This window comes from Dama dama, chromosome X (assembly GCF_033118175.1).
Source record: "Dama dama isolate Ldn47 chromosome X, ASM3311817v1, whole genome shotgun sequence".
Taxonomy (NCBI): domain Eukaryota; kingdom Metazoa; phylum Chordata; class Mammalia; order Artiodactyla; family Cervidae; genus Dama; species Dama dama.
The window spans coordinates 22,721,544-22,747,793 of record NC_083714.1 but is presented as its reverse complement, the minus strand read 5'-3'; the positions used below and the strand labels follow the sequence as shown (position 1 = coordinate 22,747,793).

General features: G+C 49.1%; 1 protein-coding gene across 3 annotated transcripts in view; it reads right to left on the bottom strand.

Moving 5' to 3' along the window:
• LONRF3 (LON peptidase N-terminal domain and ring finger 3) overlaps nucleotides 1-23,796 on the bottom strand; it is a 38,863-nt gene extending 15,067 nt beyond the window's left edge. The window contains exons 1-6 of one of the 3 annotated variants that reach the window (XM_061137262.1): nucleotides 22,811-23,796; nucleotides 19,938-20,056; nucleotides 16,305-16,427; nucleotides 12,067-12,222; nucleotides 9,616-9,880; nucleotides 8,778-8,868 (exon numbers count right to left, since the gene is read on the bottom strand). In XM_061137262.1, coding sequence (XP_060993245.1) covers nucleotides 8,778-8,868; nucleotides 9,616-9,880; nucleotides 12,067-12,222; nucleotides 16,305-16,427; nucleotides 19,938-20,056; nucleotides 22,811-23,627 — 1,571 coding nt within the window. In that variant the 5' untranslated portion in view covers nucleotides 23,628-23,796. The remainder of the gene's footprint in view (nucleotides 1-8,777; nucleotides 8,869-9,615; nucleotides 9,881-12,066; nucleotides 12,223-16,304; nucleotides 16,428-19,937; nucleotides 20,057-22,810) is intronic. The other 2 variants (XM_061137263.1, XM_061137264.1) reach the window with 2 other exon arrangements.
• Nucleotides 23,797-26,250: the final 2,454 nt, after the last annotated feature.

The window sequence follows — 26,250 nt, the reverse complement described above, 5'->3', positions numbered from 1 at the left end:
TGAATGTTAAGGTTTTTTTGTATTATTTGAGAAAGTCTATGCGTGGGAGTAAGAGGGGGGTTCTTTTTCCTTTTTAAAAAACAATCCCTTACACTTTAGAAAACCATTTGCTTTTTATTTCTGAGCTGGATTTAAATGCATCAAATAATGCACTTATTAAAATTTAGGGCATAGCTAGATCATTTTATAACATTAGTTCTAGTCAGTCTCTTCCAGAGCATCCAGATTTTTTCCCTGTCAGGTCCCAGAAAAATGAAGATGAATGCCCAGAGTGTCTGATTAGATTCCATTCTAAAATACTTAGCCAACCTGTTCACCTGAATATACGTAAACACATAAACAGACACAGAGATAAATACACACACTCCCATATTTAAGCACTTTATATAATATTAAATGGAAAAAGACTAGGTTTATTTGCTAACCTTGATTCCATTTTTCATCTAAACAATGTACACAGTCTGAAGGATCTCTAAATTGCACCTGTAACAAACATACTGCCTTTTACATGGATGGATCTTTTGCCCAGGGGCAGTAGAGTAATATTGTTACTGTGCTTATTAATAGACAGACAGACACATACATAGATACATGTGTATACATACACATTCTCTAATTAGATCCTGTTTTAATTGCTTTGCAGGAACTGGCTATTTTTTTCAAAGCAATCTGAGCCTCTTTTAAAAAGCTGTTCTGTACATTCAGAGATTCATGGATTTATTTTGCTTAATGAAAGTCTCACCTGCAGCAGGACCACTGGATGGAGGCAGCTGAAGATGATGCTTCAGAAGTGGAGCTCGCACTCTCCAAGAGGACAGAAAGAAGGGAAAGACGCCAGAACAGCCTATTTTGACCTCACTAGAGTGTTCAGTTGAGAGGAAGAGGCTGCGAGCTGCACAGCCCCCTCGTGTGGCCAGGAGGTGCACCAGCAGCCTGGGCCACACAGCCAGGCGAGCAAAAGAATCAAAACATCAGAGCTGAAAAGTACTTAAGAAAACATCGAGCCCACCAGCCAGAATGAAACAGATCCAGAGTGAATGAAGTCGCTGATCTAAGAGTACACAGCCAACTGTTGGCAAATGAAAGGCTTTCCAACTTCCCCTTCCAGCCGTGTGCCCGTTCTATTAGAACAATGATTCTCAACTGTTGCTGTGTTCGAGAATCATGTGGATTGTTTTTTCTTTAAGTAGTTTTTTAGATATATTATTGACATGCAATAAATTGCACATACATAAAGTGTAAAATTTGATAAGTGTTGACACATGCACACACCTATGAAACCATCTCCAAGATCAAGATAATCAAAATACTTGTCACCCCCAAATGTCTCCTTGTGTCCCTGGGCAAACCCTCCCTCTTGCTCCTCCCTAGACCACCCTCCCCCATCACCTGGGGAACTTTTAAAAACTAAAGAGGCTGGACCTCACCTACGGAGATTCAGATCAGTTGGTCCAGGGTAAGAGCCAGGCATCAGGATTTTTAAAGCTCCCTGGGTGGTTTTAATGTGCAGCCAGAGTTGGGAGTCACTGAATTTCACAATCCTACTAACCTCTGCATGGACAAATCTCCATTGGTATCTAAACCTAATAAAAACACAGACATGGCAAAGTCTCACTTGATAAAGTTGCAATTCAGGAGATTTGTTATTTTTAACAAGCCAATGAAGGTCTGGACCTGGGAAGAAGTTTTTCATATATTTACTGTTTTCTATTTCAATGTTATCAAGGTATTTAAAAAGTAGTTAATGTGTCTAACTGAGTTAATAAATTTTAGTTACTAAATTGACCAAAAAGTATAATTAGTTTTCAAAAAAAGTCTTTAATGGAGGTCCTAACCAGTGTACTAAGGCAAGGGATAAAAAAGTCTGAAGACTGAAAAGGAAAAAAAACAAAGCTGTTGTTATTCATAAATGGTATGATGAAGAACTTAGAAAATCCAAAAGAATCTTAGAATGATTATTAGAATTAATAGGAATTGAGATAATTAGCAAGAATGCTAGACAAACACACACACACACACAACTGTAGTTCTACATACCAACAAGAAGCGTGAGAGAATACATTTTTTTAAAGATGACATTAACAATTGCTTTTGAAAATCAAGTGCCCATGAGTGAAGTTAGAAAAAGACAAATATAATATGGAATCGCTTAAATGTGGAATCTAAAAAAAAAAAGTAGAAATGAACTTATTTTAAAAACAAATAGAGTCACAGACATAGAAAACAAAATTATGGTTACTGGGGGTAAGGTGGGGAGGAAGATTCGGATTGACATATACATACTACTATATACAAAATTGACAACTAATAAGGACCTACTGGGGGCTTCCCAGGTGGCACTAATGGTAAAGAACCCACTTGCCAGTGCAGAAGATGGAGGAGACACGAGTTCTATCCCTGGGTCAGGAAGATTCCCTGGAGGAGTGGCAACCCACTCCAGTATTCTTGCCTGGAGAATCCCATGGACAGAGGAGCCTGGCGGGCTACAGTTCACAGGGTCACAAAGAGTCGGACACGACTGAGCGACTTAGCACACAGCATACAAGGACCTACCGTATAGCAGAGGGAACTCTACTTAATACTCTAGAATGGCCTATATGGGAAAAGAATGAAAAAAAATGGATACATGTATACGTATAACTGATCCACTTTGCTGCTGAAGTTAACATAACATTGTAAATCAACTATGCTCCAATAAAAATCTTTTTAAAAAGACAACAAAAAAATGAAAGAGAAAATCAAGTGCCCAGGAATAAATCTAACAAAAGTTTATGAGACCTCTATTGTAAGAAACTGCAAACATTTCATTGAAAGTAAAAGAAGACCTAACTAAGTCCCAATGAAAGACCCCAATGGGTTATTTCACGTGTTTGTTTGTTTTTGTGGAACTTGGCAAGTTGATTTCTAAACTTCATAAGGCAAGGCAAAGTGCCAAGAAGAGCCAAGACACTTTTGAAGAGCAGCAACGTGGGAGAACTTGCTCTACCAGACATGAGAATTTATTATAAAACAGTACTGATTGAAAAGCAGTAAGACTAGCACAGGAACAAACAGATCCATAGAATAGAATACAAAACCCAGAAATAGATTCAGACCCAGATTCTTGATTTTTTAAAATGTGGCACTTCAACACAGAGAGAAGATTTTCCATACATAAATAGAATCCTCAATAAATGCTATTTGGGATAGTTGGTTATCCATAGGGGGCAAAGAAGTTGGACTGATTCTCACACCATACACAAAAAGCAACACCATGTGGACTGTAAAAATGAATGTGAAAGACAAAGAGTAAAGCTCTTAGAAGACAAGATAGAATATCTGTATGACCTCAAGGGGGAGAAAAGATTTCCTAAACAACACATACACACACACACAAAACACTAACTGTAAATGAAAAGATTGATCATTGTTGCCATATTAAATTTAAGAACTTGTTAGTGTATTGAAAGATGCCATTAAGAGACCTTTCATGTTGAAAAATGTCTTTATTTAATAAGCCTCACAGAATGACTTTCTTCCTTAAACTATGTGCATGTACAACTTTGATAAAATTTAAAAACCAAATTAAAAATTAAAGGCCATTAACAGGGGAAAAAACGAGAAAGGTGCCATTAAGAGAGCAAAAGGCAAGCCACGGAGTGGGAGAAGATATTTGCAACACAGGTGACTAACGAAGGATTTGCATTTAGAACATACATAGAGCTCCTACAAGTCAGTAAGAAAAAGAGAGATAACCCAATTGAAAATGGGGAGAGTTATATATATACTTCCTTGGTGGCTCAGACAGTAAAGAATCTGGCTGCAATGCGGGAGACCCGGGTTCAATCCCTGGTTGGGAAGATTCCCTGGAGAAGGGAATGGACTCCAGTATTCTTGCCTGGAGAATTCCATGGACAGAGGAGCCTGGCAGGCTGCAGTCCATGGGTTTACAAAGAGTCAGACATGACTGAGCAACTAACACACACATATATACACTAGTAAACATAAAAACTGTTCATAGTAACATTGTCTGTAATAGTCCTAAACTAGAAACAATCCAAATAGCCATCTAGAATATAACTGATTTTGTTAGATTCATACAATGGGACACTATACACTAGTGAAAATGAACAAATTTCACCAACATGCAATAACATGAATAAATCTTCATCCCAAGGAAAAGAAGTTACAACATAAGAATCCATTCTGGATAATTCAACTTACATTAAGTATTTTTAAACAGGAAAAAATGAAATTGCACTGTTTAGAGATACATACAAGAGTGATAAGACTTTTTTTGAAAAAAAAAAGAAGAGATAAAAGTCAAGATAGTGATTTTAGGGGCATTTGGCGGGGGTGGTGACTTAGAAGTGACATATGGGCAGCTTCCGAGTCCTGGTAACTACCGTTTTCTTTCTTGGGCTGAAAGGGATTGCATGAGTAGCCTCTTTACAGTATTTTATGAGAATCCATTCCTATTTTTATGTACTTTCCCACTGTGTCTATTTCACAATTTAAAGTATTTCTCAAGATTGTGACTTGCAGGCTGACTTTGTGAACCACTGCTGTGATCTAACCACTAGAAGCAGCCAAGACAGACGATCTCATTTCCTCAGTAATTTGAGACCTGTGAATCTGAATGCCTTTTATGCATTATTCGATGACACTAATGATGAAGACTGATTGATGAACCTGTATCTGTAAAACTATTTTTCCTGAGCATTTCAAAATTGGGCCTTTTGTTCACTGAAGAATGTAATTCACATACAAATAATAATGATATAGTTGGCCAATTAATTGCAATAATACTGACATTTAATGAGCAGATGAATGTAGCAGACACAAAAGGATACAGCAACTCTTAGCAAGAGCTATGATTAAAATGCCCCTGATCCGAGTGGTCACAAACAAGAATGCTGCCACAGATGTTGCATAATTATTGCTCTGAAATAATTCAAGGTTCAGATGCTTAGAATATATCATCTTTCAATACTCAACCCACTTCTATTCAGGCTGACTGAGTAAAGAGACTGGGAACAGATGGAATGCATTTCTCTTGCTATCAGGAATGTGTGCATTGCTGTTTTTCATATAAATTAGCTTTATATAGTCATAGGCAGTAATTAATTGGATTAGCTCTATTTTACTGTGGAGGAAATTGGCTCAGGCAAGTTAAATAACTTGCCCAAGGCCACACAGCTAGCTAGTAAATAGCAGCACTTGGGATGTGAAGTCACACGTGATTCTCAAGCCCATCTTCCTTCTCCACTAGATGACACAGAGATGACTGTGTGTGAATCTAGATCTTGGAACAAACACCATCCGTGTACATGTAGATACACACACTCACACACAAACACACCCTTTTCTCCCTCTCTCTCTGTCTCTCTCCCTTCCCTTCCCCACCACCAGAAAGAGCAAGAGAGAAACTCCATATATAGAGAGATAGAGTTAGAAATAGATATATACTCAAATTCCTCTCCCTTTTATTTATCACTTTAGGAATGATTTCAGAAAACACTTCAGGGAGGCATTTATAAATCAGTGTAGGGCCAGATTTTCTCACAAGAAAGCATTTTACATTGTCAGGGTGATGGAGTAAACAATAGTAATAATAAATGCTTTCAGTTAGATGTCAGCCTGGATAAAATGTTTGGCTTGTCTGGAAATAGCTATCTTTTCCCACCAGTTACATCCTTGTATTGTGCTCTTGTGTGGCTATCAAATGAGAGCAAAGGGGGAACAAGGAGGAGGGAGGGGGTGGAGGGAGAGAGCGAGTGAGCAGTGAACTGACTCCATAACACCCAGCTACTTGAGCAGCTCAAACTAGGTTAAATATAAAGCTTTTCGTTTCAATGGACAAAGGGGCCACTGGGCCATTAGGTAACTGGTTCAAATATCCAACATTCCTGCTCCACAGTGGGCCTAGAGGTGACCCCAGGGCAAGGGTATCAGGAGCAGGTAAATCTCAAGGGAGGACTGGCAGTCATTAAAGACGGAGGAGGAGAGTTCTGAGGTGTTGGAATCAGAGAGCAACTTCCCCCAGCAGACCTTGTTCCGTCCGTTCAGCAAGGGGGACTCGGAGACTGGGAAGTTTTTCATTAGCTCACCCTCCAACGGTTGTTCCGTTCACTCTTTCCACCATTTTCCCCTGAGGAGTTTATAAGCAGCTCCTGATTTTCTCTCTAGACTCAGAACAGATCAATTCCTACTCTAACTCGTCTTCAACCAAGACAGCATCACGGCACTGGATTTTATTCTTGAAACCTGCACAGGAGGTACACGTGTAGTTTCATGACCTGGCAGATTGCTTGAAAATATCTCTCACCATAAACCCTCTCCACCAAAGACACAGGACAGTCATGACAGAACCTAAGAGTAATTCTAATCATGATTAGAAAAATAAAAACACTACAGGAAACAGGAACTTTTTCAGGACTGCAATAATTCAAACTAAAGCATGTATCTGAAATGGCCTCTGTCAACATGTGATTTCTGACTTGGAGACAAGCCCTGCTGGAAGGGGAACCACATGTTTCTGAACTAGAGCTCCAGTTTTAAGAGCCTTGAGATCAGAAATGTTCTCTAGACTTGGCAGGTTTCTTTCCACCATCAAGCAGCTCCCGAGTGTCCCCAGTGTAACTCAGCAGCCCATACAATAGCTGCTCCAGGCAAAGATGGGTTTTTGCTTTGAAGTCTCATTTAGAACAGAGGGGCAGGATAAGGGAAATAATGGCTTTTCAACTCAGAACGAGCAAACTCGAAGGGGGTCTTATCCTCTTGGTGTTTATTTCTTGGACCAAATTTCTAACCCTTCTCTGAAGCCCCCCGTTGAGATCAGGGACAAACAAGATGAAAGGGAGAAAGCAGACGGAAGGGAACAAAAGAACTTCAACCTCAGAATTCTTAGCCCTCAGGGAAAACACAAACAGGATGAGTCTGCGTGTTTGATTTTGCATCCCCGGGATGTCGGGAGGTGTGTCCAGGAGGATAAGCTGAATCAAGTCTATCAAAGTCTGACATCTGAAAGACCCTGGCTCTCATCGCTGGCTGAGCACCATGATGGCGTTACCTGTGGGGGCCCATGCCTCAGCTTGGAAAGCAGAGCTTGTCTGTCTCACACCTTGGCTCTGGTTTGACCCACCTGCTACATCGTTGTGAGGCGGAGGGGGCACAAGGGACCGGGTTATTCAGCCAGTCCCACCCTCACCCACTCCACCTAGAACTCTGACAGTATATGCAGGGCTTGCTTCAAGTGCTGCTACATTCCTTATCAAGTCTGTCTGAGCTTACAAGCAAATCTGACAATTCTTTTTTTTTTTTTTTTTTGAGAGAGAGAGAGAGAGAAAGTACGTGTTCAGGTAACAGCTGCCTCACTCATTTTTATTCAGAGGACAAGAAAAGTCACTTTGAGCAGTGACAAATGCCTGGGATTGACATGGAAGGCATATGTACTTGTAAAGGGCAAGAAGACGTCTGAGGGGCCTCCGTTGGCTGCATCCATCTGTGTGATGGACCAAAAGATTTTTCTTGACATCTCTTGTCTTGGTTCAGCCATCTTAACAAATTTTGTGCAAATATCTCAGCCTCCTTTTAAACCTCTTTTGCCAAGGGGAAGGCACATTTGAGAATCTACTGACAGCTGTGGACCTTGTCCTGGAAAAGTCTCTCTCTCTCTCTTTCTCTCTCTCTCTCACACACACACACACATACTTTTACATATAACATCAGGGAATTCATACATCTACTAGAATCCATACACAGAACCCCCTCAGGGGTCAATGGACCTAAAGCTAAAGAACCTCTGGTCTAGGAAAAAAAGTTAACATTTATTGAGTACTTATGTCAGGCACTATTCTAAGTGTCTCAAATAGATTTTCTCAATTAATCATAACAACACCATAGAACAGGTACCACTGTTCTCTGTTTTACTGATGAGAAAACAGTGGTGGAGAAAGTCACTTGCTCCAGGTCAAACAGCCAGTAAGTGGCACAGCCTGGGTGGAAACCCAGGCCATCTGTTTTTGGAAACCTCCTCTTAGCCACAAAGCTACTGTTGTGAAATGAAACAAGTGAAAGTCATTTGTTTTTGCAGACCATGACTGTAGCAGTTTCCTATTTGTTTATGTTGCGGGGTGGGGAGAGGCATGTGTCTCCAGAGATCTGAGAAAGTAGAGACAATGTGGCAGTGGGTGGAGGAGAGACTCCTAGCCAAGTCGTACATGCCCACTACTGACTACTGCACAGGCAGGTACAGACCAAAAATGAGTCCAGCCCTCTCCTTGGCTTCCAGAGAATAGGCCTGTGAGGCTGACACTGGCACTCATGCTTTGAGATCTTGATCTAGTAGCCAGCAGAGATTAGTTCCAGGGTCCCAAACTTAAAGAGAAGCCAGGAAAGTGATGCAAATGTGAGAGGAAGGCAGTGGCCGAGGGAGGGGGGCCATGACCAACTGGCCTGGCCCTATGAGTGTCCTGTCTCTAAACATTCACCTTAACAACAATCCCCCAAATCCCATGAGGGCCAAACAAAAGACATCCAGCCTGTGGACTGTCAGTTTGACCTCTGAGTAGACAGTTTCCTTCCTGCTCTCTAGGTATTTCCAAGGCAGGAGTGTGGGGCATGTGATCTGTAAACAAGGGACACAAGCTCGCCCATGTGACAGTCAGCGTGACTTCCATTTTGTTAGAACCACGCTTTTCTGTGCTAACCAACCAAGCCATAGGTCACTAGCAGAGAGGTGCAGACACCAGAGGGGAAGACCTCTCGGGCAGTAAGCGACAGGACACCTCGCATACCTCATACAGAGGGAGCATTCAAGGTCGGAGGCGTCAAAAGATGCCAGCGGGGCACTGAGCACAGGCCTGGCCCTGGGGTCGGTGGAAGGATCTGTAATGTAGAGAGCAGAAGTCAGAGGGGAACCAACCTTGGTGTCACAAGACAGCACTTCTAAGGCCAAAGAACCCAATTATGTTTTTCAGTCGGTCCCTCTCATCACCTCCCCGAGAATTGATTTAGTGACCAAGTGAGTTACTGAGACTGGGGTACCCTGATACAGGCACGTGGAGGCTTCCAGCAGCCCCAAAGAAAGAGACGTGTAGGTCAGGAATTGTCTGGGAGCCCTGGGGGGCTTCATTCAAATGGAACAGGCACCTCACTCTTGACAAACAGCTGCAATGACTCCACGGACTGAGCCAGGCCTTCATAGCTGACACTGGATCTTGGCACTGGCAGCCACTTTTGGAAAGATACCAAGCTGCAGCTGCTGCTTGTCAGATGCCTACCTACGGGGACACAACTGGGAATGAGCAGGATGAGGCCTGATGGAGCTGCCCGGGTCCAGCCTCCCTGGAATGGGGAAGGGGGTGCAGAGAGGCGGGCCTGGAAGGAAATGACACCATCAAGGGCGTGAGATGTCGTTACTTGATGCTATGCTTGCCCATAAGCCCTGGCTTTCCCTTATAATTCATATGGGGCACCGGCAGGATGCTAGGAACTGCTTGCTCTCACAGAAACCCCACAGCCACCCTAGAAGTGGCAGAGCTGAGGAGCCATCACGTGGAGGGCAGGAGCCTCCACACACTGCTGAGCCCGGGTTCCCCTCCAAGCCCCCACCTCCCTGGGTAGAGTCTGCACCTGGCTTAGACGCTTTCTTAGGCCTCTCTGTGTCTTGGGCTTCAATTTGGCAGTGCTTCCTTTTCTTCTCCTGGCATTTGCCAGTCTTACTGGAGGCAGCTTGGGAAGAGGCAGCGACCCCCTTCTCCTCCTCCGCTCCAACCGAGTCTTCCGTGTGGTCCTGCGGCCCATCCCCTGTCACAGTGACCAGGTTCATCAGGCTGCCCCCCTGACCCCTGGCTGCTGCTGCCTCCTGACTGGAACAATGTGGGCGCTCGGGCGTTTCCTGGAGGAAGAAAGAGCCAAATGTCAGGATCTACTGGGGCCCAACATCGTCCTCTGGTAATTGTCTCCAGAAGGGACGAGGAGAAAATACTGTCCAGTCCTGACCATCTAGAGGACAGGTAGCTTAACTGAGTGGCAGTCATAGGGGACAGAAGGCCCAGCTGGGGCAGAGTAAGGCGTGCAGGGAGACAGTCCTTGGGCATCAGTGAAGGCGAGGTGCCAAGTGCAGCACCGGTCTCCGCTCCTCTCCAGTCAGTCCCCAGTCACCACCTGAGGGACACCAATGCACGCAGTACGGTGAGGGTAGATCCTGCCACTCGGCCCTTCCTCTCACCCTCACTGCCATTCCCAGCCATCATCCAGTCCCACACCCAGCTTCCAAAGAACTTTCAGGAAGGTTCTGATGCAAGTGCACAGGCCTGCCGAGTGCCCTCACACTCCAGAGCTATGCTATACTGGTCAAAGGATCTAGGAACAAATGAATTCTTTCACTAGATTTTGGGCAAAGAGTCTGAAAAAGAGACACGATCATCTGGCAAAATGATCAATAACATCTCTAGCCTTTGCAAGAATTTTTGTCCAGGAGAAGGATCTAGGAAAAAAAATCCAATGACAAAGTGTTTATGCAGGTTTAGCTGGAAAATCCCTCTCTACTCTACATTCAAAGTGCATGGGTCAAAATGCTCAGGTTGTTGTCTTCCCTCCAAGTCCAACCAAAAAAAAAAAAAAAAAAAAAACAAACCTGATAGATAGATGAAAAATGGGGAGCGCACAGCTGGGAGAAAATGATGAGGTGAGGAGGAAAAGGCTTTTCTGAGTCTCTAACCCAGGGAGTTCAGGGTTTTATCAGCACTATGGCACTGCTGCATCCTCAGCTTTCCACGAGGCCTCGGCAGAGCCTACACAGTACAGTGCTTTGCAAGGCAAAGTTTGGGTAGAAACCCAGTCCTTACTCCTCAGCTTCTTCATACAAGAAAGACAGGGGTGCTTTTTTTCTTCATTTCTGATTGGACTGCAATTAGAAGTCACTCCAGGCACTTGGGTTCAGTATTATGGTTCTCAATCCTGTAATAAAGATCTCAAAGAAGTATTGAAATGCAGATGGTGCTAGTGGTAAAGAACCCGCCTGCCAATGCAGGAGACATAAGAGATGCGGGTTTGATCCCTGGGTCTGGAAGATGCCCAGGAGGAGGGCATGGCAACCCACTCCAGTATTCTTGCCTGGAGAATCCCATTGACAGAGAAGACTGGCTGGCTACAGTCCATAGGGTCGCAAAGAGTTGGACACGACTGAAGCGACTTAGCCCATAGTACTGCTCTGATTTCAGGATATATTCTAAGTTCTGCCTATCACCCCTCCAGCCTTTTTGAGTCAGGCACACCTGCATTTTGTTCATTCTCCAGAGCAGAGGAAGAAGTCAGGGAAATATAAGATTTTCACCTGTCAGAGAACCAAGAAGCCATGGAGACCCTAGGGCTCACGCACAGGGGAGGAACACAGGGCAGGGATAGCAGGCAGGCAGATGCTTCGAGCTGCCTAGATCTTCAGAGCTCACCTCTGCCTACACATCTGTGCTTCTGAGCCCCAGCTTCTGCCCACTTGCCCTCTTCTTGGAAAGTTGGGGCCTGGAGACCATGGTTTTCGAAGACTCAAATCCCAGAAAGTTAACACTTCCTAAGTTGCTTCCCTCTCCCCAGCTCTACCTATGTGCTGGAAGTCTACTTATGTGTAAGACACGGTGCAGGAATATGAAATGACCTCCACTTGGGGATCAAATGAAGATGTCTTTGCACAAGGAACTCAGCTGGTGCTCAAAGACCAGCAGCTTGAACAAACAAAAAGCAGGAAAGGAGGGACTGTCAGGTCCTCTTCCCAGGCTCTGCCCCTAAGCTCACCCCAACTGAATGGCTCCTGGGGAAGTGGGCCTTTCTAGTTCTGTCACCTCTCTCAACTGGACCTGATCAAGAACTGAAAATTGAACATAATAAATCATCAACCTGGGCCCCTGCCTGAAATTCAGTTTTATCTTTAAATAGCCTTTCAGCAAAGAAGACAGCCACTAGTAACTCCCATTTCTTCTTTCTCGGAAACCAAACAAAGTAGGAAGGTGAGGGCTCACTCTCCACGTCTGCCCACAAAACAGTCAAACGAAGCGTCAGGAGCGAGCTGGGTGAGTGGAGTTTTACCTGTGACAACTTTGGTAGATTATGGCTGGTGCCTTCAGTAGCCAATGACTCTACGTGTTCCTTTAATCTAGGGTGAGGTGCCAACAGCTTCAGTATATCGAGAGAATGTTCCTGAGAGGCCCCCGGGAATGATGGTGTAAAGAAACTAAGGAGAAGCTGGGACATAAAACAGAAGACTTCACTACTTAAGTTTCTACAGGTGCTTGGGTGAAGGGCAGGGGTGGGAGGGCAGGAAGGGACAAAGGGTACGGCTTGTGGGGCCAAACCCCAGGGAGGAAGCCTTGGACCAAAGACCCCAACACAGTGGAGCAGGGATCCTCCCTTCAGCTCGTCAGAATCACCTGGGAAGCTTATGAGAATTCCAGGTTCCAAGTTCCCACACCTGGCTCCCCTGGGTCTGAAGTGTGGCCAGGAATCTGGATTTTGAAAAGGCACTATAGATCTGCCTTTGTCTCCCTAGCCAGTTACCACCACTCCGCTGCTACCCTTCCACAGAAAGATCTGCGGGGGGATTTCAAAACCTGTCTAGGAGGAAAGAGGCTGAGGAGAAGGCAGGAGACCAACATCAGCTGGGGGACCTGGAGTCGTGTCCGAGATGACCCCGTGGGTAGAAGGCAACAAATGTTATCAAGGTTCCTCTGTATTTCTTCCCTCCCTGTCTGCCTGTTTTGCCTCTCCTCCCTGACCATCAGCCCTGGATCATGAATCCCTTCAGCAGCGATGTGTTAGCAAAAGCAGAACCAAGTCTGCCTCCCTCTTCTCCCAGCCTCTCTTCCTACTTTCTAGCCTTCAGTTCCCAGAGAATGTCAAGTCACTTCAATGATTGGGGTGGGGGTAGGGGGTGGCAGGCTGGTTCTAGTCTATGGTTGGCTTCCTTTGCAACTGGATAAGCTGGGGATGGGGGTGGGGCAGATACAAGATCCAGATCTTTGACTGGGAGTCAAAGATGCATGATCTGGTGGAGGCTGCCCCATCAACCGCCCACATCCTTGCTTTAGTTCTCTCCTGTGAAAGTGCCAATTATCTGTATACATAGGTATTTTTGTATGTAACACATAACCCAGGAAGGTAGGTCACTTGCTTCTAAAACATATTCACATGTTTTCTGTTGAGACCAACTAAAAGGTGCCCCACCCCTTCCTCTAGGTAACAGGGTATTAACTGATCAGGAGAATCTGACCGAAACTGGGATCAAACTCTCTCTGGTTTGATTTTTTTCCTTACTGGGCCCCAGCAGTTCCTTCATGATGTTTCTTCTGATGCCAGCATTTTCCACGTGGCCAAGCCCTGCTCATCCTTCAAGGCTCAGCTCCAGGACTCCCTTCTCCTCTTCCTCCAGTCTCCCTAGTCTCTCCCATCCTTCCGTGTTCTCAACTGCACCAGAAGATAGTGCCTTACCCTCCCCAGTCTTGTGTTAGCCTCAAATTGCATCGCAAATGTAAGCCTTGCTCTCTAACCAGATGCTCAGTTTCTGGAGGGCACACGACTGATGTCCAATAAATACTCATCACACTGGATGGAACTGAGTTAAGACATTAGCCATCCTAGGGCCCAGAGAGAGGCCCAAAATCCCCAGATGACAGATGCCTCTGTTTCCTTCCAGTTCTAAGTTGGTACAGGAATGAGACAGGAGGTTTTCACACTGACCAGGGCTGTAAATGCCAGCTTTCAGAGACTCCTCCTTTGCTGGAGCCAAACTTGGCTCTCAGGGGCCTCTGAGTGACCCACTGGGAATCACCTCTGAAGCACTCCCCCTGGAAATTCTCCCCAGAGAGCAGTAGCAAGCCATAGGGCACCCCTAGGTACAAGGATACGAGGGCAGAGTGTGGTGGGAGGGGAAGAGAAGCAGAGAGGGAAGCTCGAAGGAAACTAGACAAAGGAACAGCAGCACTGAGCTTCCTCCTCTGCTACCTAGGACCTCATTGAAGGCCTTCCCAGTGGCTTTGGAAAACGAAAGTTGGGGTCAACTCTCAGTGAAAATGAGCATTCCATATACGAATGGAAGTCAATTTCACTTCAGCGTCAGCCTTGAAAAGGCCCAAGTGGGTCAAGAAGTCCAAAAAGAATCTGAGGTAAAGACAAACGTTAAAAAGAAACCCAGGCCTATAAGTGACAAAGGCAGGTAATTCATGCCAAGTGAACCTGGACCATCTCTGTCACATCTTTATCCCTGGAAAGGGAACAATCCAGCAAATAAGCACAGAGGGTCCTTGGCGTTCTTAACTAAGTGCCATGTCCTCACCCCACTCCGTTGAAATTTGCCTCTAAATTCTCACCCTAGCTTCAGAACTCTGGAACACTCATCACAGGCAAATGTTCGATTGTATTATCTGGCATTTATATTACATTATAGAACCAGTGCAAGAGTGTAAGGTCCTGGAGGACTGAGACTGTGGCTTATGCCTCTTTGGGTCTCCAGAGCTTAGCACAGTTCTTGCCCCATTCCATTAAGGCAGCTGTGGAAATGACACTGCATGCATGCTTACATGCTAAGTCTTTTCAGTCGTGTCCAACTCTTCTCAATCCCATGGGCTGTAGCCTGTCAGGCTCCTCTGTCCATAGGATTCCCCAAACAAGAATACTGGAGTGGGTTGTCATTTTCTCCTCCAGGGGATCTTCCCAACCCAGGGATCGAACCTGCATTTCCTGGCAGATTCTTTACCACTCAGCCACCTGGGAAATGATACTAGGTGGTCTATAAAGCGGGTGGGAAAGAGGATCAACCCAATTGACACCAAGAGCCTCTCAGGCCAACTGGAAAATGGACAAATGAGAGTAAAGAAATCACTCTCTCCTGGCTCCACACTTGCCTCTGTTGGCCTTTGCACACTCTCTTCTTCTAACCACCTTTGTCCATCCATCCCAGAACTGGATAATCCCACTGCTCCTCTCCCCCAGTCTCAGCAGTGGGTGCTGAGACTCCTGACTCGGCCTCCCAGGTCAGTGGGATAGTGGAGTAGCTCACAAGGCAGACTCTGGAAGCAGGAGGAGTCAGGTTTGGTTGCTCTTCCACCAATCATTAGATTCATGACCTCAGGAAAGGTACCAAGCCTCAGCTTCCTCATCTGTTTCATCTGTAACATAGCGATAAATGATACCTACTCTCACAGGGACGTTGTGGGGATTTAATTATAGCTTCCCCATAAAGTCCTCAGAACAGTGCCCAGTGCACAAGAAATGCTCAATAAATGTTAGCCATTATTACCATTATTACTCACACTGTGGACTACAGTTAAGATTTGGGGAAGGGTCCACAGCTTGGAGTAATTCTCTTCCACCAGTGCTTCTACTAACCAGCCCAAAGTAACTTCCCAGAAGCTTCAATGCTCAGCTGCCCCTAGTTCAATGATTTTGCTGAAGATTCCTTTCTGCAGCCTTCAGAAACCAGTCCTGTCTCTTGCTCCCTTTCTTCATCCACTGCTCTGCCAAAGCACCCTGGGACAGAGGCACCTGCGGCGCAGTGGTGAACAGGGGGTGGGGCACAAGCATAGCAGAAGTCCCCGCTGACTGTCGGCATCCCATTTCCAGGCCAACGAGCCAGACACTGAGAGAGCACACTGCAGAACAATAAGCAATAAAGTCTATGAATTGAGGATGCTTGAGCACTCACTAATGTGCCCAGTATTTCATGCAGTTAAAAAAAAAATAACGACATTCTCCAGCAACTCAAGAGTTGGGATGACTGGATTATACTGTAATGGTCCTCAACTTATATCACATATGTGTTTTATTTCTAGCAAAGAAGCTGAAGGTTGGAGTTCTGCATATGGCAGGGCAGATGGGACCCAACACCCCTTGTGAGGAGCTGGCCACCCTGTGTGGCTGGTGAAGCAGTGACTCAGCCCAAGGAAAGTTCTAAAACCACCTCACACCCGGGATCTCTGGCCAACAGCCGGAGTCTCCTCTGTGGACCTCCATCTCCATGTTAACTTATTTGGTTTTATTTTTTTGTTTGTATTCTTACTGACCACCCAGACCCTGAGTCAAAGAAACAAGCACATTCCTCACAGGCTCCTACAGAAATGTAGGAACTGCTCAATCTGATTGTACATGCCAAAAGGATGGTGTTTCTGGGTCATCAACTGGCACCTGTGTCTTGCTCCTGTCCCCTCAACCCAGGAAACCATCCACTCTGGACCCCAAACCCTAGGGAGGGCAGTTCCCTCACTCCCTGCCCTGGAGAGGACAGAGGGCTGGAAGCCCATTGGGCAGCTGGACCTGACGTCATCTCAACTCACCCTTTGGGCTTCAGCTCTTGCTCTTTTGTTCCTTCCATCAAGGGACACACAATATAAAAACTCTCTTAGCGCTTCCTCCACCTTGCCAAGGGTGGCTAAGGCTTGCGCTTTTCTGAAGTGTGCCTGAAAGAAAACATGAGCATTCAGTCCCGTTCTTCTCCACCTCTTGACATTGCTATCATTCATAACATCAGCTAAATTACTTCCTGGGTGTTCACTGTCATGTGAGGGCTTTAAAAGGACTATCTTATCCACAGCCTTATTGTGTAAGCCAGGGCTCTCCAACCCCTAGGCCACTGTACCAGTACCAGTCTGTGGCCTGTTAGGACCTGGGCGACACATCAGGAGGTGAGCGGCAGGCAAGCAAGCAAAGCTTCACCCATATTTACAGCCACTCCCCATCACTTGCATTTCTGCCTGAGCTCCTCCTCCTTTCAGATCAGTGGCAGCATAATAAATGTAGTGAGCTTGAATCATCCCCAAACCATCTCCCCCCACACCCCCCCCAACATCTGTGGAAAATTTGTCTTCCATGAAACCAGTCCCTGGTGCCAAATAGGTTGGGGACTGCTGGTGTAGGCAATTGTTCTGAAGCCCATTTTCAAGAAAATAAAACTGAGACCCAGAGAAGTGACTTGCCTGAAGTAATCTGGCTGGAAAATTGTGGAATCAGATTGAGAGCCTGGGAATGATTGATACAGAAGACTAGATTCACAACCACTGTGCCACACTACCACCACCCCCCCACCCCCTGCCCCGCCATTGTATTGAAGGAGGCATCAAATGTAGCAAGAACTCCCATTTGAGGTCACACTAACCAGCTTTCAGGACCTGCCTGGATGGGCCTTCCTGTTAACCAGTCTGTCAAGCAGAGACCTAATCCATGTTACTGGCTGAGTGACCACCCACATTCAGTGATCACTTATCAGAAGAGGCCCAAGTGAGCCAAGGCATGTGACCTCTCTAAGACCTTGAAGGCAGCTAGCAGCAAAGCTGGAACTAGCACTGGGAGCTTCCCCGCCAAGTCCTTCCGAATGCTAACCAGGGGCTGCACAAACGCTTTGGCTCCAGTGGACTCAGCTCATGTCTGCTCCCTCACCACATCTTGAAATCATATAAGAAGTTTTAAGGTTTCTCAGGGTCCAGGTCCAACTGCCCTGGGGGAGAAACCCTAAGGGGTAGGAGAGGAGCATCACGGGGAAGATGGAGGAGAAAGAAGAGAAGTGAGAAGAGGGCTGTCTTCTCTCCATGCCTGGCAGCTTGGCTTAGAGGCTGCCCCTCAGTGGCCTGCTCCTCAGGCCCTTGCCCACACACTGACCCCAAGTCTAACTTAGGGAAGGCAACAATCCAGGTTGCAGCTGCTGGGCACTCTAATACATGGACCTCCCCTTTGGACATGCCTCTGTGGGCCCTGGTGCCTCCTGGCTTGGGCCTGGCTTACAGGAGCCAGCCAGAATCTGCCTTCTTGAACAGTGGCCCCTGCTCCAAGCCTCTTGGGGGTCTCTCCCCGAATTGCACCCTACCCCTCCTTCTGGAGCTGGATGCTCCCAGCAGTGCTTGCCAGGGGCCCTCTAGAGAAAGGCCTGCCTGACATTTCAAGGTGGCTAGAGGGTGTTAAGTGCTGGGAGACCGGCAGTTTTGGGGATCTGACCAATCATACCAAGTAGCAACCCATATATTCCACCTGCTTAGGGCAGCCAGCTCAGTTATTGCACTTGCAGGAGAGTTCCAGCCCTGGCTGGGTGGCTGGAATAGGGATGCACGAAGTGAACACCTCTCATAGGAATGTTTCATACAGAAATGGTGGGAAATCCATAAACTGGGGTGTGAGGTGGCTTTGAATCAAAAGCATCAGTTCCAGTCTTCTTTCAATTCCCAAGTCCATAAAGTTCTATCATCACTGCCTCTTTGCTTAACCCAGCACTTAGGGAAAATTAACTTCTGTTTAATATTTTCACCAACTCTTCCTTCACTGGGGAAGTCACCTTTCCAATTTTATCCAAAATGGTCCACTGCTTACTTAGCCCTGTTTCCCACTGCACTATCGAGGCCCCTGCCTCGATACAGTTTAGAATGAGAGCAGAAACAGTTACAAGAGTTGTCCTCTCACCCCCAGGCAGCTCACTGGCCTGCACTGCTACAAGGCCTGAAATGCTCCCAGTGAAGTTCCTTTGGGTTAAGACATTGGTGAGTTTGAATAAACCGTAAATGTGTTCCTTGGGAAAGAGGATATACTAATCTATCATCACTCATGAAAATCTTCTTATGAAAGAGTATGAGGTTCACTCTGACATTAATGACCCAGTATGCAGCTCCCCAGTGTTTCATCTGAAGTTCCCCAAATCCAAAAAAAAGGCTGATAATCCAATATTTTCATAAGCTTGACATCAAAAGTCATTAGGTGGCAAATCTTGATCTAAAACGATATGTATTACAGTCTTCTTCCCACTTAGTGTGAATTTTCATGTAATATGCTGCAGAAATATTATTGTGTTTGACTATGGGGCACTGTCCAGAGCTGATACCTGGTCTTAGTGAAATTGGAAACATTCTGGATTCTGAACATATCCAGCCCTATGGGATTCAGATAAGGGATTATGGACTTGGCCTTGGATCAAGTGGGTTTCAGAGGACAGCATCCTGGGGCTGCGTAGAGAGAGCACTACACCAAGACCCAACGTTATGGTTCACAGAACAGACTCTTGGTCAAGCTGACCTGGAACCAGCGCTGCCCCCCCCCCCCCCACACCTCTGCAAGGTGATTAGCGCAGAGAGCAAGATATATGTTTTGCAAACAAGGACACCTAGGGTTCTGTGAGTGAAGCGACTTCCCCATGGTCACTCAGCTTGCAGGTCTAGGCTCAAATCTAATCTTCTAAACAAACTATTGACATGTGACTGAAGGCTAGTCCTGAGGAAAGCTGGAAGAGATGCAGGAAGTGACACTGTGCATCCTGGCATCTTGAGAGAGGCTAAACCTGTCTTTCTCCCCTCCCCACTCCCACCCCACACCCTACATGTTCAGGGAAAGCAGCAGGCTGACTGACTACATTAAGGACTTAAGATGGCAGAACCAAACAGCAGTGTTTCTCTTCCCCTCCTCCCAGTGTCCTGGGAAAATAATGGTGATGATGATGATGTTGGCAAATACATACAATGCTATATGCCAGGCATTGTTTTAAGTATCTGCCTGCATTAGCTCATGTATTCCTCCCAACAGGTAGTCTCCTCCTGTTATGCAGATGAATATCCTCATTTTATAGGTGAGGAGATGAGGCACAGAGAGGTTAAGTAATTTGGCCAAGGCCACACAGCTAGTAAAAGTAGCAGGGCTAGGACAGAAACTCAGGCAGACTGGCTCCCAAGTTCAAGTTCTAAAGAATCACAAAGTCCAGGCTACTTTGCAAGTCATCAGTCTAAGATCAAATTGGGACAGAACTCAGCTCTCTTGCAGACCCCTAAGTCACCCTTTGTCAAGGGACTCCCCTCACCAGCTCCTATGAAGAGCCTTTCCCCTGCTCTGAGTGAGCTCTAGTGCTCCTACCCACTGCTCCCCACTCCCTGGTGGCAGTCCTCCCTGCCAATTCCTGTCCTCAGTACAATTCCTTCCCATCCTTCCCATCCCACACTCACCTTAAACCCCATGGGGCGGAGCTTACATGCTATTTCGGCATCATGCAATGCGTCCTCATGAGACTCCAAGGTGAAATAAATTTGAGACCGGTTGCTGTAAAGCAAGTGGTCATTTGGAGCTGCCAAAATGAGAGGAAAAAAAAAACCTTGAGCAAAATGGCAAGTTATCTAGGACCTCTCTAGTAGAGACCCAAAAGTGTAAGCTTAATCTCCAGCCCTAGTATTGCCTTGCCTACCACACCCCCAGCCACTCTGGGTCTGAGCTTTCCCAACTGTAAAGAAGTCATTCCCCTGCCCCCCCCCCCCCCCCCGCCCCAAGCAGTTCCTTAAAGGGCCTGTGGGGTCAGTGGTGCATTATTAGCCACTCTGACACAGAGCAAATTCTGGCACCCTGCTTCATGGCTGTGGCTAGGAACTGGCAGCCTAGCTTCTGAGTGAGGTATTGCCCACAAGGAAACAGGCCAGGGAAGAGGGAGAAGGCGGTGGCTGGATGTGATCCCCATTCTTGGACACCAGGAAGACAAGTCCAAGTTAGTCTTACCAGCAACATCTTTGTCTACAAACCCCAACACATATATGAAGTTTCTCTTAAGAAAACAGAAATGCATTTGCAAGGCTCCATCATCTCATTACAGATGGGCAGATATGATGGGCTGGAACAAGGCTTCTGTGAATAAAGTGAGGTTGGCTCTCATCAATACTCTAAATCAGTAGACTCAGGGCTGGAAAGGCCTTTAGAGATCATCTGGTTCAAGCAACCCAATCTATAAGGAAAATCAGGTTTGAGAAGTGAAGGCATCTGCTCAAAGCCTAGCTAGCTGGTCAGAGTCATTGCTACCTTGACAGACTTTGAATCTGGGGTGGGAGACAGGTTCCTTTTTTTCTGAAGGACAGTATAGCACTTAGAATAATAGAAAGAGAGACTGGCCACTTTCTAGCACAAAGATACTCTTTGTTGGGGAGGCCCATTTCCTCTTTGAAGGGTGAAGAGGTCTTCACATTTTCACCCCAGATCCTCTGGTGGTCCAAGGATGAACCCCCAGGGAAAAGTGATGACAGTAACCAAGACAGAGGAGGAAGAGGGAAGGAAAGGGCTTTCCTGGCTCTTAAGGGACAGCTGGGGCTTCCTGTGTGGTTCAGCTGGTAAAGAATCCGCCTGCAATGCGGGAGACCTGGGTTCGATCAGGAATGGAACCTTCCTTTGAGATCCCGGCTTCAGCAGGCTCTACCTGTCTCCTTCATACTGCCCTGCTCTTCCCTAGAGACTAGGCTCCAGCTGCTGCTGTGGGAACAGGCTTTGTTGTTGTTTTCCCCGAGAGGGTATCCAGAGGGTTTGCGTGGGTGCCCATTACTTGCTCTTAAGACATCAGTTAAGAGTTTACAGCCTCCTCTGTTCATTTCCTGCAGCACAAGCCAGCCTGGTGGCAGCTGACAAGGCGCTCTGCTTGGGCACATGGGTCGGGGGTTGGGGGTTGCCAGTGATCCCCAGTCCACCTTCATCCCCCCCCCCCCTCCATTACCTGTTGCAAGCTTGGGTGAAGAGTCAACATGTGGAGACTGCAGCCCACCCCCTCCTCCACCGTCCAAGCAGGGCTCAGGGCACCCTCGGATCCCAGAACCCTGTCTGCCCAGCCCTGTCGCCTTCTCCCTGGCACGCCTGGCCAGACACCGCGCCCCACCGCTGAGCTCCTGGCAGCCGGCCCGAGCTGGGCAATACCCGTCGCTCGTCGCTGGGCGGCCACTTCCTGGGTCCAGACGTGGGGGGTTAGGGGGAGTCGTTACCCCGAGGGAACTCAGGCGCCCTAGTGCGGTCAGAGGCGCGGGGCTGCCAACGTCGCCCTTGAGGCCGCAGAGCCCACCCATCCGTCCTCAGGCGGCACGGAAAAGCTGGGCAGAGGCGGCCCCCTTGGCAGCCAGCCCAGCGTCCTCAGGGATCCCTGAGCCGTCGCCCGGCCCGTCGCCCTCTGGGCTGGAGGGCTAGGGTTCGAAGCGAGGGCGCAGACTGCGGGCAGGCGGCGCGGGAGGGGGGGACGGGGAGGGCATCTATTTCAGCCGAGGATCGTGTGATAGGAAGCGGTGACAATGAGTCACAGGGCAGCGGGGCGCGAGAGCTCCTGCCCCCCCGCCCGCCGCCCGCACACGCTCGCGGGATGGTTTCCGAGGCGAGCGTGGCCCACTTCGGTTACCTCAGCCGTTACACAATCCCGCCCGCCCGCGCGGAGGAGGGGCCGCCCGGCCCGGGCCGCTCGCGGCCCTTATGCAACCAGTGCTCTCCTGACCTAATTCCATGCCGGACCCACCCCACCGGGAGCCGCGGCCCCGGAAGGGACAACTCCCGGCCGGCACGGCGGCCCCGGACCGGGAGGGAGCGGCAGACGCAGGCGCCGACAGAACAGCCCCGGCGTTCTGGAGCGCAGGGGCCCCGGCGCGCGAGTGGGAAGGGTGCGAAGTTCACCTCCCGGTTTGCAAGGTGTGGGCAGGTGGAAGAGGGGCTGGGGCACACGGAGGGAGAAGGAGAAGGCGAGCCCGAGAAACAGAGACGGTGACACCGAGCAAGAGCCAGAGTGACAAAGATGCGGAGGGAAAGGAAAAGACAGAGGAAACAGTGACACAAAGAGAAGCAGGGACTGAGACACGCAGGAACACACGAGCTAACAGGAGACATAAGACAAAGAGCAGGGAGACTTACAGAGACGCAGAAAAAAGGGCAGACACAGAGAAAAAGTCGGACAGGGAACTCCAGAGTTCCCCGCCCCCACTCCGCTCGCGGTCCGTCCCACGGTCCGCGCGCCCTCCTCCGCCGGAGTCACCCCCAGCTCCCCTCCAGGCTCCAGCCCCCGCCCGGCCCGGCCCCGGCGGTACGGTGGGCTCACCCAGCCTAACTGCCTCGTTGTACTTCAGCAGGGCCGCCTCCACCTGGCGCTCGCGGTACAGCCGGTTGCCCTCGTGCCGGAGTTGCGACGCCCGTGCCGGGCCCGGGAACAACTTGCCAAGGAGGCCGCTGAGCACCACGTTGACCCGCAGCGGCGGCGGCGCCTGCTGCCCAGCCCGCCGGGTCCCACGCGCCCGCCCGGTGGTCACCATCAATGCCGAGAGTTTGACGCCGCAGAGCGCACAGCGCCGATCGGCTGCCCGCCCGCGTTCCAGGCACAGTTTACAAAAGGTGTGGCCACAGGACAAGGACACGGGGTCTGAGAGAAATCCATGGCACTTCCGGCACTTGAAGCCGTCCCACACCTCGGTGGCCTCGGCGGCTGTCACCGCCCCTGCTTCTTCCGCTGCCAGCGCACAGCTCCCAGCGCGGCTCCCGTCTGGGGGCTCAGGCGCCGGCTCCTCGGCTTGCGGGACGTTCTCAGCCAGGCAGCGCACTAGCTGCTCCAGCTGCTCGGCCACCAACTGCTGCCGCTCGGAGAGCTGTCGGTACACCTCGAGGGCTTCCCGGAGGCGCCCCCCAGACGCCAGGGCGTCGGCCTGCGTGAGCAGGACTTTGCACTCCGGCGTCGAGGCCTTCGGAGGCTGCTCCGGCTCCGGGGGCCGAGTCGGTAGAGGTGCGGGGCCTTCTGCAGCCGCCTCCGGGTGGGGGCCAGCGTCTCCGTGGGCCGCTGATGCCGCCGGCTCCGCCAGCTCTAAGTTGTTGCTGCCGAGCTCGGCGGGCAAGCTCAGCATCTGTCCTGTCTGAAATGAATCCATAGGGAGAGGGACACCCGTGGAAAAGAGGCGTCTAGGGGCCGGGGACGCGGAGCTGGGAGCGGCGGCTGGAGGGAATCGGGGCTGCCACCGCCGCCACTCTGCCGCGCGCCGGTCCCTGCCGCGCCTCCGCGAGCTCCATGCCGGCCGCCCCGCGCCGCCTAATAACTGTCTTGTCTCAGCAAAGTGTTATATAAAACGACACCACGTGATGCGCCGCCTCACCACTCATTGGCCGGCGGCGGGGCGATTGTTACAAAACCAGACAGTTTTGTAACAGTGTTGCGCTTGCTTCTTTTGGCTTCGCTTTTCTTGGCTTCTTTTAGCTGTTGTTTGTGTTTACACTCTCTTTATTTCCCCCCTCGCGATGTGGTTCCTTTTTGGAAAAGTGAAGAAGAAGAAAAAAAAAGCACCAGTGTCTACTCTTGGGTTTCTCCGTCTCCAAACCCTACTCCATCCCACCTCCAAACCCGTCAGCAAACAGGTCCCCTCTGCCAGCCGCTCACTAACTGCTCCCTCCCCGCTCCAGAGGCCGGTACCTCGAGAAGCACAGTCCTCCAGGTCTTTAGGGACTTAGGAGGTTTGCCCTCCCAGGGGCGACAGTGGCTGTCTGCGAAGGAAGTACCTCGGGAGTGTTCTGGGGCAGCCCTTCACCTGGGTCCCTGCCCCAGCTCCTCTCCTGCGGGGTCCCTGGCCACCTTCCCCAGGGAATCCCCCAAAGGCAGTAAGTGTGGTTACCCGAGGGCGCTTGGTCTCCTGTGCTGCGAGTGACTCCGAGCAGCGGGCCTGGCGGGCTCAGCACTTTGGCTGCGCTCGCAGAGCGGAAAGAACAGGCAGAGAAGATGCGCTCGCCGGCTTGGACCGGGAGGAGGCCCCCCGCGCGCCCTGCTTCTTCACCTCTCTCTCCGCCAGCGATGGAACCTGCGCTGGGGCGGGCGGCCCGCGCCCAGACCCTGGGGGCCACCGGCCGGATGGGCGCGGCCGCGAGCACAAGGCCTGCTGGGTCAGTGGGTATTCTGGGGGCGTGGGAGAACCGCGAGGGGAAGACAGGAACCCAGAGCGCGGCTCAGGAGAAAGTGCGAGTCCCGGCGCACTCCAGCAGCCGGCTCAACTGCCTCCGGGTCTGCTGCTCCAGAACGTAGAGTTCTGACACTGGCGCGTCACAATGCGGTGGGGGTCGGGGGCGGGGGGGCTGCGCACAGCCTAGGTGCTTGGCTTACTGTGTTAAGGGTGCCCCGCTTACTTCCAAAAGGCCAGAGTGAACCGCCCACATTGTGTCTCCCTCCCGCCCCCACACTTAGGAAGGGAGCCAAAAGCACAAATAAGCAGACAGGCTCAGAGACTTAAAGGAATAACACACTTCCCCCTGGGTCCCGCTGCTCGGAGCAGGGAGGTGGGGGTCTGGGCTCGCCTCTGGCTCAGTGGGCCTCGGGAGTCAAAACGGGCCCTGGATATTGCCTGGAGCGGTGCCTGGGGAGGAGGGCTGTCCCATAGGCCTGAGGACCTACAATGGGCTCCTGCTATGGCCGTTTCTGAGCTGAATGACCTTGAGTGAGTGATCTAAGACTCTGAGAGGCAATGTTTGGGCTTCTGAACCAATGTCAAGAATGACAGGTTATGTTGCGGAGCTAAGAACCACAGGATCCATCCAGGCTATGTCTGTTTCCACTCTTTAATCCCCCTTGAGTCAACCCCAAGGTCCCAGAGAACAGGTACTATGCAGCCATCCTTAGAGTCTCCCTCTGAGACAGGACAGGGGGAGAGGGTCAAAGGGGAGAAAGGGCACAGGCACATAGCGGGAGGGGACCAAGAAAAGAAACCGAGGAACTCAGGATATAGCCAAGAAGGCACACATAGGAAAACTTGGCTAGCAGCCCTGGCTTTGTCATAATTTGATGTGAGACTTTGGGCCAGACCTCCCACAAGGTCTTAGCTTGACAAGATCTTGGTCCTAATGACCAAGTTCCCTTTGAACCTTGAGTGCCTTCTATCCTAAGACTAGATGTCATGATACCTAACTCAACTAATTAAGTACAAAAGACTAGTCCAGATGCTATAGGAGGTGGTGACTTGGACAAGAGGGTAAAGTCAGCAGTACTGGTGGAAGGGCAGGTGATTAGATGGCTGTCTTCTTTTTCAAGGTCAGGCTTGAGCCAGATTTTGAAGCTAAGGAAGTCAGGGGACTGGCCAGGAGGCAGAGGAGAGGGTTGTGCCAGGCAGTTGGGGAGAAGCTGGGGCTCCTCCTAATTTGCTGTCTAAGGGAAGCTCCTTTTATCTTTGTTTCCCCTGTTATTCAATGGGGTCTGTCTTAGTCTGTTCAGGCTGCTATTACACAATGTCATAGACTGGGTGGTTTATAAACAAAAAAAGATGTTTCTTATAGAGAAATCCATTTCTGGAGGCTGGGAAGTCCAAGATCAAAGCGCTGACAGATCCACTGTCTGGTAAGAATCATCGTCCTGAGTCAAGCCATTTGTCTTTTTGCTATAACCTCACATGGTGGAAAGGGGCAAGGATCTCTGTGAGGTCTTTTCTAAGTGCACGAATCACATTCATGAGGGCTCCACCCTCATGACCTAATCACCTCTCAAAGGTTACATCTCCGAATACCATCACATTGGGGATT